At 64.4% G+C, this 10,781-nt stretch overlaps 4 protein-coding genes across 4 annotated transcripts in view; 1 reads left to right on the plus strand and 3 right to left on the minus strand.

Moving 5' to 3' along the window:
• Positions 1 to 234: 234 nt before the first annotated feature.
• On the plus strand, positions 235 to 3,348 carry AMSG_08074 (uncharacterized protein; the record flags this gene model as incomplete). Its single annotated transcript, XM_013899850.1, has 3 exons — positions 235 to 1,134; positions 1,194 to 1,301; positions 1,518 to 3,348. The coding sequence occupies 3 exons, from the start codon at positions 235 to 237 to the stop codon at positions 3,327 to 3,329; spliced, it is 2,820 nt and encodes a 939-aa protein (XP_013755304.1). The 3' UTR covers positions 3,330 to 3,348.
• Positions 3,349 to 5,201: 1,853 nt separating this feature from the next.
• AMSG_08076 (uncharacterized protein) lies at positions 5,202 to 8,710 on the minus strand (the record flags this gene model as incomplete). Its single annotated transcript, XM_013899851.1, has 2 exons — positions 5,202 to 8,046; positions 8,651 to 8,710. The coding sequence occupies 2 exons, from the start codon at positions 8,708 to 8,710 to the stop codon at positions 5,281 to 5,283; spliced, it is 2,826 nt and encodes a 941-aa protein (XP_013755305.1). The 3' UTR covers positions 5,202 to 5,280.
• A 96-nt stretch (positions 8,711 to 8,806) lies between these two features.
• AMSG_08077 (COMM domain-containing protein 5) lies at positions 8,807 to 9,703 on the minus strand (the record flags this gene model as incomplete). The annotated part of the gene is made up of 2 exons (XM_013899852.1): positions 8,807 to 9,198; positions 9,389 to 9,703. Coding segments are annotated over 2 exons (604 nt in total), but the record flags the coding sequence as incomplete, so codon positions are not given.
• Positions 9,704 to 9,820: 117 nt separating this feature from the next.
• The window catches only part of AMSG_08078 (uncharacterized protein), a gene marked incomplete at its 5' end in the record, with an annotated part of 1,266 nt that continues 305 nt past the window's right edge, over positions 9,821 to 10,781 (minus strand). Inside the window, one exon of the mRNA XM_013899853.1 lies at positions 9,821 to 10,461. Coding sequence (XP_013755307.1) covers positions 9,847 to 10,461 — 615 coding nt within the window. The 3' untranslated portion in view covers positions 9,821 to 9,846. The remainder of the gene's footprint in view (positions 10,462 to 10,781) is intronic.

Below are 10,781 nucleotides of genomic sequence, written 5' to 3' on the forward strand. Positions count from 1 at the left end.
CGCACGGTACGGGTGGGAGGCGAGGTGGCGGGGGAGGGGGGGGGGGGGAGGGGGGGGGAGGGTGTTGGAGAGAGACTCACGTAAGGGAGCATGTGTGTGTGTGTGTATGTGTATGTCTGTCTCTCTCTCTGTGCATGTGTGTGCATGTGTGTGCATGTGTGTGCATGTGCGGCCTTTCGTGTTGCTGTGGTACATGTCGTTGCCGCCTCCACTTCCGATCGTCGCCGCCTTGACATGGTAGGGGCCGAGAAACCGGCTACGGGCATCGTCCCCTCGCCTGCTTTCTTCTACTTTGCAGAAAACGGGCCCGGCGTGCCGCTGACTCTTCAGTCTTCCGCTGCTGATACCATCTACCGCGGCTTTCTCCTGTTTGCCTCTGACCCAGCGTCGTCGCCGACTTCGCCGCGGTACGGCGCGCTGGACATCACCTCGGGCGCGATGAAGTCCAAGACCTGCGACGGCTCAGCCGTCGCTACCCTCACCCATACCGCGCGTTCGGCCAAGCTCACACTCGCCACCACATGGCATCCGCCGGCGGTTGCATCCGAGAACGCGCCCGTCGCTGATCACGTCGCCATCCACGCTGTCGTCGTGACAGAGACCCCGTACTGGTACCGTGCCGTCTCGGGCGTCATGCACCATGTCGACGCCTACAATGTTCGCCTCGCCCACGCCGACGGCTCATCGGCAGGTGCCTCGCACCTCTCTCCCCCGTTCTCCCGCGCAACTCTCGACTACTCGGCACTGGTCACCTCCAACTTGCTCAACATCTCGTCTGACTTTATGGGGCCCGGTCGGCCTGAGCTCTTCTCCGAAGATCTTGGCCTTGCCGGCGTTGTTATTCCGCCGGCAGGCCTCAACGTCTTGCTGCCTGGATCGGGGTTGTACGAGCTCGTTGTCGATGTCCGCGGCGACGACGGTACCCTTGCCAAAGAGTACATCATCCACGTCGAGGCCCGCATCCACAACGCCTCCTGCGCCGCCACCCGCCCCATTGTCAACGACATCCTCCTCTCAGGCCTTGCTGCGTCGGCGCTCTCGCCGCCGTTTGACCCTGCGGCAGATGCCGCCTCGGGCACTCGCTACGCCGCCGCCGCCGCCGCCTCCGAGTCCGAGGTCGTGTTTGGTGTCGACGTGACCCCCGCGGCTGCCCGCACACCGTCACCATCGCCTCGCTCAACTCGTCCGAAGAGTGGCGCTACGTCGGCGACGGCTTTGTCTGGTCCGCCTCGCTTCCGCTCGTCACAGGCACCAACTCGTTTGCAGTCAACGTCACCGGTGACGCCGCCTGGTCGTCGTATGTTCTCGACATCACCCGCGCCTCACCACCACCGCCGCCGCCATCGCCGCCGCCTCCGTTTCCACCCTCACCGCCGCCCCCATCCCCACCACCATCATCGTTTGCTTCACCACCACCGCCACCGCTGTCGCCGCCGCCGTCGCCGCCGCCGTCGCCACCGCCGTCGCCTCCACCACCAACGGTCCCAACTTATCTTTACTCGATCGTCGTCGACCAGGCTACCGACTACTCAGTCTCGTGGGCGCTCGACAGCGTCGCAGGCACGCTCGCGGTCCAGCTCCGTGCCGAGACTCAGGGCTGGATCGGCTTTGGCTTCTCGCCCTCGGGCTCCATGGCCAACGCCGACGTTTGGATCGCCTGGATCGACGACAGCCCGGGTTCGAGCTGCGCTGCAGGCTGCGTATTTGACTACAACGTCAATGGTCACACCCGCCCCTCGCTGGATGCCCAGCAAGATGTGGTGCTCTCCCGCGCCGTGCGGGAGGGCGGCTACCTCGTCGTCGACCTCGTCCGCGCGCTCAACACCGGCGACAGCGACGACTGGGAAATTGACGTCAACGCAGCCGCGCCCATCGCTACCATTCACGCCGTCCGCATCGAGGCTTCTGGCCTGCCGTCGTCCGACGGAACCGGATTCTCCATCCACACTGCCGGCAATGCCGCGACAACCATCGACTACGCCCGACGGCCGACCGACCCGCCACCGCCGCCGCCGGCGCCGTCCAGCTCGTCACCGGCGCCTGTCGTGTCCGACTCGACCCGGCCCAAGGCCACCACCGTCCACATTGTCCACGGTCTCCTTGCTGTCGTTGTCTGGCTCGTCATGCAGCCGCTCTCCTTCATCTTTGTCCGCTACATCCGCTTCTACCGCAAGCAGCAGGCCAAGGATCAGGAGCGGGCCGAGATGTGGCGCCGCCGCAACGAGAGGCTTGCCGGCGAAACCCTGCCGTCGCCGTCAAACCCGCCGTCGGTGTCGGATGAGCCCGAGCTCGACGAGTCTGGCCACGTCGTCACACGCATGGTTCTCCCGTCGGACGTGCTGCCGAACCGCCGCCCGGGCCTCCTCTTTGCCGCCGAGGCCCTCGGGGTGCTCGTCACTTTTGTTGTGGTGGTCATGGGCCTCGCCTCTGTCGACGGCTCAAACGGCGCCCACGCCCTACACATGTGGGGTGGCGTGGCGCTTTTTGCCTCGGCCGTCGTCCAGCTCGCCCTTGCCTTTATGACCCGCTCGGTCGAGGCTGCCACCTGCTATCGCCCGACCCACGACACACTCCAGGGCGTGAACTGGCTCCTCGCCCTCGTCGTCTCGCTTAACGGCCTCGTCATCGCGGTATCGCCGTGGTACCTGCACATCCTGGTCTGGTTCTTTGCCTTTGGCGCCATCGTCGTTGTTGCCGTTCTCGCCTACAAGAAGCACGCCTGGCGCAAGGCCGCCGCCGCCGCCGCTGCCAACGCGAGCGAGACAATTGCGGCTGCCCGCGCCGGCGATTCGCCGTCGACAGCCTCGTTTGACGCCTCGGCGTCAGCCGACTCTGAGCATCGTCCGGCCGGCGCATCCGCAGCTCCCGCCAAGCCGTCCAAGCCTGCCTTTGGCGACGACGCGCGATCCGCCTCCGGCGGCTACTCGTCGTACTACGATGACGACCAAGGTGACACAAAGCCAGTTCCCAAGCCCGTCGCTCCGGGCCCTGAATCAGTGTCGGCTGACGAGCCTGTGGCGTTGGGCGACGTTGCTCTGCAGCCGATCGCGCCGCCGACCGACGATGCTGCGCCGAGTCAATCCCGGCGCGATGCTCGCCGTCGCGTACCTGCGTCCACGTCCACGCCCACGCCCAAGCCCGTCCGCCGCGCACCAGCGCCACCCCAGACTGCCCCTGTACCAGCTCCTGCCGCCCCGGCTCCAGAGTTCAACGCCGACTTTGGCGCTGCTTTTGAGGCCGACTTTAACGAGTTCACTGAGCCCAAGCCCAAGCTCAAGCCCAACCCCGCTTCCGAGCCCGGAGCATCTTTCAGCTCGTTTAGCGAGTAAATGCGACTCTTGCACGGCGACTACACCCGCGCAAGCTCGAGCATGGCATGCCCGAGCATGACCTCGCCGAGACCCGGATACAGGTGGTTCATGTGCTCCGGCAAGAGGCCGACAATGTTGTCGAGCTGGGGTGACGGCTGGTGGGCCAGGATGGAGGCCATCTGGTAGTTGAAGCCAACGGCGCGCATGGCAGCGGAGCGGAGCTGGGCAAAGTGCCACTGCCAGACGATGGCGGCCACTGCGTGGGTCAGCGCCGTTCGGGTCTTCATCACCGCAAACGATGGTGGGAGGTGGCCGCCGTCACGGCCCCAGTCGATGCGGAGGCCCGAAAAGAAGGTTTGCAGCTCGACGTCGTCGCGAACGGCCTCATCCGAGTCGTACGCGGCAATCACAAATTCCACCGCGTCGTCGAGGTGCGCGCGCCACTCGGATGCGCGCTGGTGCGCCCACGGAAGTGGCGACGCGGGATCGCGAAAGACTGACAATCCGCGGTTCGCCATCCACTCGTCATAGTCCCCAAACGTGCAGGTGCGCCAAGCATGCTGGGCCGCGGCCACCGCGCCGCCTCGGGTCAGCCCAAACCCGCGCTCGAGGAGACCGCCCTCGACCAGCAGCGCCTCCGCGAGGTCAACCTTGCTCGCCCACCGGGACCCGATCTTGGGCGCAAGCAGCTCGCGGATCGGGTGGCCGGGCGAGAGCGCGGCGCCGACGTGGTACGCCACGAGGCCTTCGATCCGCAGATGGAAGCAGACAAGTGACGAAAGGATAGTGTCGGCAAGGAGGCCACCCCGCGCGAGCGTCAGCAGGACGTCGGTCCGTGGATCCGGCGCGTGGATAATGACGTCCGCGGTGTGGTTCCACACGCCAAGCAGGGTCAATTTTGAAGGCATGGCAACGTTGGGCTCCTCCGAGAAGAACACCGGCGAGAGATCAAGGCTGATGTGGTCGTCAGTCCGCTCGAATGCCTGCCAATGCGAGAGGTTGGCGACGAGCTCCCACAGCACCGGGTGGTTGCGGATCTTTGCGAGCTTCATCCGGTGCGAGGCCCGCGTCGCAAACATTCCCAGTCCACCGTCACCCATCAGTGCCGACCGGCCGTAAGGCGGATACGTGAGCCAGTTCTCGAGACGGGCCTCGGCGCCGTACCCGAGCTCAATCTCCTCGTCGAGCTCGACCCGTACTGGCGCTGGCGTCTCGCAATCGTCAAACAGACTTTCTGCCAGCCGCTGCTCGGCCGCCACCCACGATGGCTCGGCGGCGTCGAGGTACAGTACCGGTGATGCCGCCGCCAGGGCTGCCAACCATGACCGCACGTGCGCCAGAGCTGCGGCGGGCAAGTGAGCAAGCGACAAGCCGGCAGCCGGCGCAGCACTGGCCGGCGCCGGGAGGAGCAGATGTGGGAGGACGTTGGCGAGGGCCGGCGGTGGGAAGTACGCCGCGATGCAGCATGGCGGCATGTCCGATGAAGGCGAGGCGGCTGTGGTGCGAGTCGGCGCGGCTAGGGCAAAGAGGAAGGCTGCGCCCGGGTCGACGCCTCCCATGACCAGACCGAGTGTGGTGGTGACGACTGGCGTGAGGTACCAGACGAGGGCGGCGAGAGTGGCAAAGGTGGCGAGGGTCGCGACGGCGACAATCTTTGTGCATGTAACCATTGTATGTATGCGGTGTAGGTGGGTGGGTGTGTATGGAGGGTGTGTGTGTGTGGTGGGGGGTGGGGGGGGGGGGGGGGGGGGGGTGGGAGCGGCCTGTGCTCGTCAGAGTGAGGTGCCAGGGCGAGGTGTTGGCGCCGGACAACTGGCGACAGAGCACCCACCCGAGCTTCGGCCCCGAGCTTCGGCCCCGAGCTTCGTCGGCTTTGGCATCCCATACCAATCATTGCGTAGTGTTTTAGATGGTGGAGTAGTAGGGTGGAGGGAGAAATGCATGCATGTGTGTGCAGTGCAACAAGCGCTTACGCGTCGTCGCCATCCTCGTCGACGGCAGCCGGGCCATCGCCCGAGGGCTTGGACGACTTGCCCATACCGGTGATCTTGCCGAGCTTGTTGTAGATGCCCGAGGAGAACGAGACAAGGACGGAGATGTCGCTGGTGGAGATGCCCGAGACCCAGCCGCGGCGGTAGGCCGAGGCGGCAGCGGCGATGACCCAACCGATCTCGAGGCAAGCGTACTTGGACGCGCCCTGGATCGACTTGGAGAGGATGGGCTTGCAGAGGAGCTGGACAAACTCCGACTTGACGGGCTTCTCGCCAGACTTGAAGCCAGGCAGCTTGCCGCCGCCAGGCAGCTTGGGCGCACCGGGCAGGTTGCCGGGCAGCTTGGGCGCCGACGGGAGGCCAGGCAGCTTGGGCATGTTCGGCACGAAGTCGGCAATGTTGAGGTCAAACTTGGGCAGCTCGATGGAGGAGACAACCGAAATGCACGCCTCGAGGATCTTCTTGCCCGGCATGGACGGCGGGTCCGGGAAGGGGATGGGGGACAGGTTGGCCGCGTCCTCCTTCATGCGGGTGAGGCACTCGGTGAGCGACGGGAACGAGCCCATGTCCGGCAGAGTCTTGCCCTCGAGCTTGTCAAGGATCTTCTGGATGGCGTCACCCGGCGAGAGCGACGGCGGCTTGGGCAGCGGAATGGCGCCGAGCAGCTTGCCGCACGACTTGCCGATGGCCTTGAGGATGCCGACGAGCGAGAACGAGTCGGGCAGGCCAAAATCGATGTCGCCCAGCGACTTGACCTTCTCGATGATCTTCTCGAGCATGCCGGGCACCTTGGGGTCCGACTCCTCAACCTCAGGCTCGTCGAGGTCCATGCCCGCGAGCGCAGACGCGACGGCGCCCGACGCCGAGCCGGCGTCCGACGGCGGCGGCAGGTTGGCCGCGCACGCGTACGGCGAGCGCGTCGTGCCGCCCGACGAGCCAGAGTCGTCGTCGTCGCCGCCACCAGGCTTGCACTTGGTGTACAGCTCGAGGAGGTCCGGGCACGTCAGCTTGGGCATCGACGGCTTGGGCATCGACGGCATCTCAATCTCCTTGAGCTTGTCGACCATGGCCTTGAGCATGTCGCACACACCCTCGACCAGGTTGGGGATCTTGGGCATCTTGAACTTCTTCGGCGGCTCATCCTCCTTGCGGAGGCGCGAGGTAAAGTACTTGATCGCATGCGGCGGTCCACGGAAGCCGCCGCGGCCGGGCAGGTTGATGTCCGGGCCGTCGGGCAGGTTGACATCGGGCAGGTTGACGTCGGGCAGGTTGACGTCAGGCGCGTCGGGAAGGTTGACGTCGGGCAGGTCCGGCATGTTCGGCATCTTGCCCGGCAGCGAGCCGCCAGTCACCGACGGCGCGCCGCCGGCCTTGGTCTTGAACTCGCCCACGTTGACGTACGAGTAGTACTGGTGCGAGATGCGGTGCAGCTTCTTGGCCTTCTTGAGCTTGCCCTTGAACTTGGGCACCGCCGTGTACGTGGCACGGTCGGTGACCACCACCATCCGGTCCTGCTGCATGCCCTTCCAGTTGATCTTGGTCACAAGCCAGCCGCCGATGAGCTCCTCGGGCGTCTCCGGGTCGAGCCCGCGGTCGATGAGCGCCTGCCGCTCGTCCTCGGCAGTGTCCTCCATGATCGCCTTCTCACGGTACGCAGGCGTGTTGATGTACTCGACCACAATCTTGGCCGCGTTGCGCTCGTGGTTGTCCTTGGGGTAGAAGCACGGGTAGTTGAGGATCTTGCGGAGCCAGTCAAAGTCACCGCGGCGGATCTCCCACGAGGTGCAGACCGAGCGCAGAAAGTCGATCTTCTTGTCGTGTGCGTCCGCGTCCATCTCCTCGAACTTGCCAAACCGGAAGAGCCGGAGCACCTGGTTCGACACACGCCGAATGTCCCACGACGACGCGTAGTGCCACGAGTACCGGTCATGCGCAAAGAGCGACTTGATCGTCATCACCTTCGACTCCATGCCGTACTTGACCACAGACTGGTCGTGCCACCAGTACGAGACGCCCTCCGGTGGCGGCTGGTACCGCCCACACTTGATCACAATCTTTGAGAACGCAGTCTGCTTCTCCTCGTCCGAATAGTCCTCGTACCATCCGCCCTGCCCGGCCCACTTGACCGGCCGCCACGAGTAGTATGCGCTCCACGACGACGCGTTCTTGAGTGCCACAGCCTTCATCTTCTTGCCCTCAAACTCGGACGCAGCCTCCTCCGTAAAGTCAAACGTGTCCCAGTCGGTCTCGCACGTCACACCGCCCCAACCAGACTCGGACGCCTCCGCCGCAGCCTCGTTGATCTTGGTGATGTACCCCTCGTGGAGCTCATAGTGGATCACAAGCGCCACAGTGATGTCCGACCGGTAGAAGCAGTGCCAGTAGCAGCAGAACGACGTCGTGATCACAAGGTCGTTGCCCTCCACCTTGCACCGGTCGTCACGCGGGAGCCCGTCGTTGTTGTGCCGGAAGATGATCTTGTCCAGCGCAGAGAGCTTGTCCTGCCCGTCGTAGTTGTTGACGCAGTCCTTGATCGCATCCTCAACATACCCAAACGTGTACCACCCAGTCCACGACGTGAGGTGGTAGAACACACGCCCGGGGTTGTTGGCCGCCTCGAACGAGTCCCAGTCGACCTCAAACGTAGGGCCAGACCCACCGAGATGCTGCGCAATCTGCGGCTGGTACTTGTTGATGGCCTCAGTCACCTTGGTCTTGCACTCATCCAGAGTCATAGGCATGATCTGCTCACCCGCCATAGGTCACACCACTCCCGTGAGTCTCTTGCCGCCGTACCCGCCCGCTTGGCGAACAAAAAAAAAATGAATTTTCGCCAGCCTGCCGTTGGCCCCCCCAGCCCGTCGTTCCATGCCTCGCAGCTGCTCTTGGTCCTCCTTCCGCCCTGCTGCCTCCACCGCGACAACCTCGCAGCCCTTTGTCACGGAATACCGGAAACAGGTCGTCACCACGGCTTGCTCGCCACTCGCTTTCCCCACTTTGCTCCGCCGGTGGCAACCCACCTTCCCCCCCCCCCTCCGGCATTCTCGCCCAAACGGGGATGCCCTTCGCATTTCTATTCGATCACATCGTGAAGAAGGGAAAACGGGCCCAAATAAAACACGAGGCGGGGGGGGGGGGCTCACGTAGCATGCACGGCCAGGCCTGGAACACAAGCTTCTACGTACACTAGCAAGGCATGCATATTCTCCTTCTCGAAGTGGGGCTTCAATGAGGGACGAAGGGGAGGAGGGGAACGGGGTGGTCGGGTGGTCGGGTGGGGCTAGGGAGGTGGAGGTGGCAACGTACAAAGCGGTGAGAGAAATGGTGCTTTCGCGGCTATCCAATCACGAGCTTCGATTCCTTCAGCGGTTTTTTGGCAAGTGCTCCATTCGGCAACTCCCGCGCCATGCCAGTGCATGCAGACGATCGGATGCTGGACACGGTTGCATGAGGGAGAGAGGGAGCTTGGTGTGTGTGTGGTGGGGGAGTGCTGGATCTACAAGCTATCTATGCCCACCTGGCCAGTTTACCAAGTACCTTTGCCTCGCTGCTCGCCGATGATCGACGATGATCGACGCTGCTTGCGCCGGACGACGCCGGTCAACGCTCATCGCTTGAGTGTGTCCTTCTTGCTCTTCATGATGACGTTGCCCTCGACATCCTCCATTCCCTTGAGGAGGAGGGCGACGTTGTAGCGGAGGTCGTTAAACTTTTCTTGGCTCACCTCAAACTGCTTCTTGCTTCCGTCCGAGAGCGAGAGCTCCATCAGGATGGCCGGTTTGAGGACCCGGGTCATGGCTGATGTGGAGATGGCAACGTCGACCCGCCACCGCAGCCGCTTGATCGACGGGTACGAGATGCGCGAGTCGAGCCGCGACGCGATCATCTCCGACCGCCTGTCCGCCGCCCAGACAGAGCCAGCCAGTTGCAAACGACACAGATCGAGAGGTACGAGAAGAAGCAACATCGGGTGTGGGAAGTGTGGGAAAGCGCGTGAGTGACGGGAGGAGAGGGTGAACGACCCAGCACGTGACGGGGGGAGGGGGGAGGGGGAGTCCAGGTGTGTGTGTACACTGCAGAACGTACTTTGCACGGAGAACCTTGGACATGGTCTTGATGTATGCGTCGGGCATGTTGAGGTTGCGCATGGCGGTCTGAAAGTCAATGGTCTTGACTTGGAGGCGGACGGCAGCGTCGACAATGACCTGCAACGCTGTGTACACAATGTCGACAGCGTCAGGGCCTAGGGCGGCCATAACAGACTCGGGCACCTCTGTCCCCAGCACCACACCCTGCAGCAGGGCGGTAAAGGCTGGCCCGGGCACCTTGCGCATCAGTGGCATGGCATTCTTCACCTCGAGTGGCAGGGGCGTGCCCAGGAACTCGACCTCGCCCGACATGTCGCGAGAAGTGCCCGTCGCGCACGGCAGCGGCAGTCACGAGCGACGCTCGCGCAGGGACCGACCGGCAAGCCGCGGACCATCCATCGGATGTCGTCAGGGCGCTTAATAGCTGCTGGAGAGCGACTCACTCGTTTACTCTTGCTACACCAGAACCGGGCCGACAAAGCCGTTTGCATCACGGGCCGGCATGGAGAGCTTGACGCCATGGGCAGCGCCGTACTCGATGGCGCTGTTGTAGACCATCAGGACGGCCTGCTCGGCCTCGTGACGCGAGCTCGCTGTAATCCGGATCCACCGCATGCCATCGACAACCTCCTCCCGCTCTGCAACCTTGATCTCCGCGCCCGAGGTCTGTCGAATGAGCCCGATTGTCTCGCCCTTTCGCCCGATGACTCCCAGCGAGACCGCGTCGGGCACATGTACCGTCACTGTCACCCTCTGCCCACCCGGCGCAGCCAGAGCAACGCCGCCGCTAGCCGCAGGCGCCAGCCCTAGCCCGCCAGCAATGCCCGGTCGGCCCTGCAGCCGCGCCATCCGCGACGGATGCATCCGCGGCCCACCAGCACCACCCACTCCCGATGCAGCCACACCCTGTGACGGGGGGTTTTGTGGCGGTACAGCCTGTGGCGGGAGGCCTGGCGGCGGTGCAAGCGGTGCGGCGGGTGCCTTGCCAGCCACCACATCATACGGAATCTGGGTCAGTCGGGCAAACTTGCGCAGTGCAGCCTCCTTGGACGCCAGAGCAGCAGCATACGCCTGCTCCCTTAGCTCCTCCTTCTCCCTCCGTCCACCTCCGCGCCGCTCTCTCCTGCTCCGTCCGCTCCGTCTCCGTCCTCCATGCGAGTGCGAGTGCGACTGTGACCGTGACCGTGAACGCGACCGCGACCGCGACCGCGACCGTGACCGCGACCGTGACCGACTTTCACCTCGCATATCCACCCTGTCCCTAGAGTGCAGTCTGTTCGCCTACCCCGTTGGCCTTGCCCTCTGTCCCGCGCACTGCTCACGGCGAGCCAACCCGGTCACTGACAACTCGATCCGACCAGGGCTGTCACACTGCGGAGCCCCCCCCCCCT

Source organism: Thecamonas trahens, assembly GCF_000142905.1.
Source record: "Thecamonas trahens ATCC 50062 unplaced genomic scaffold supercont1.41, whole genome shotgun sequence".
Taxonomy (NCBI): domain Eukaryota; order Apusomonadida; family Apusomonadidae; genus Thecamonas; species Thecamonas trahens.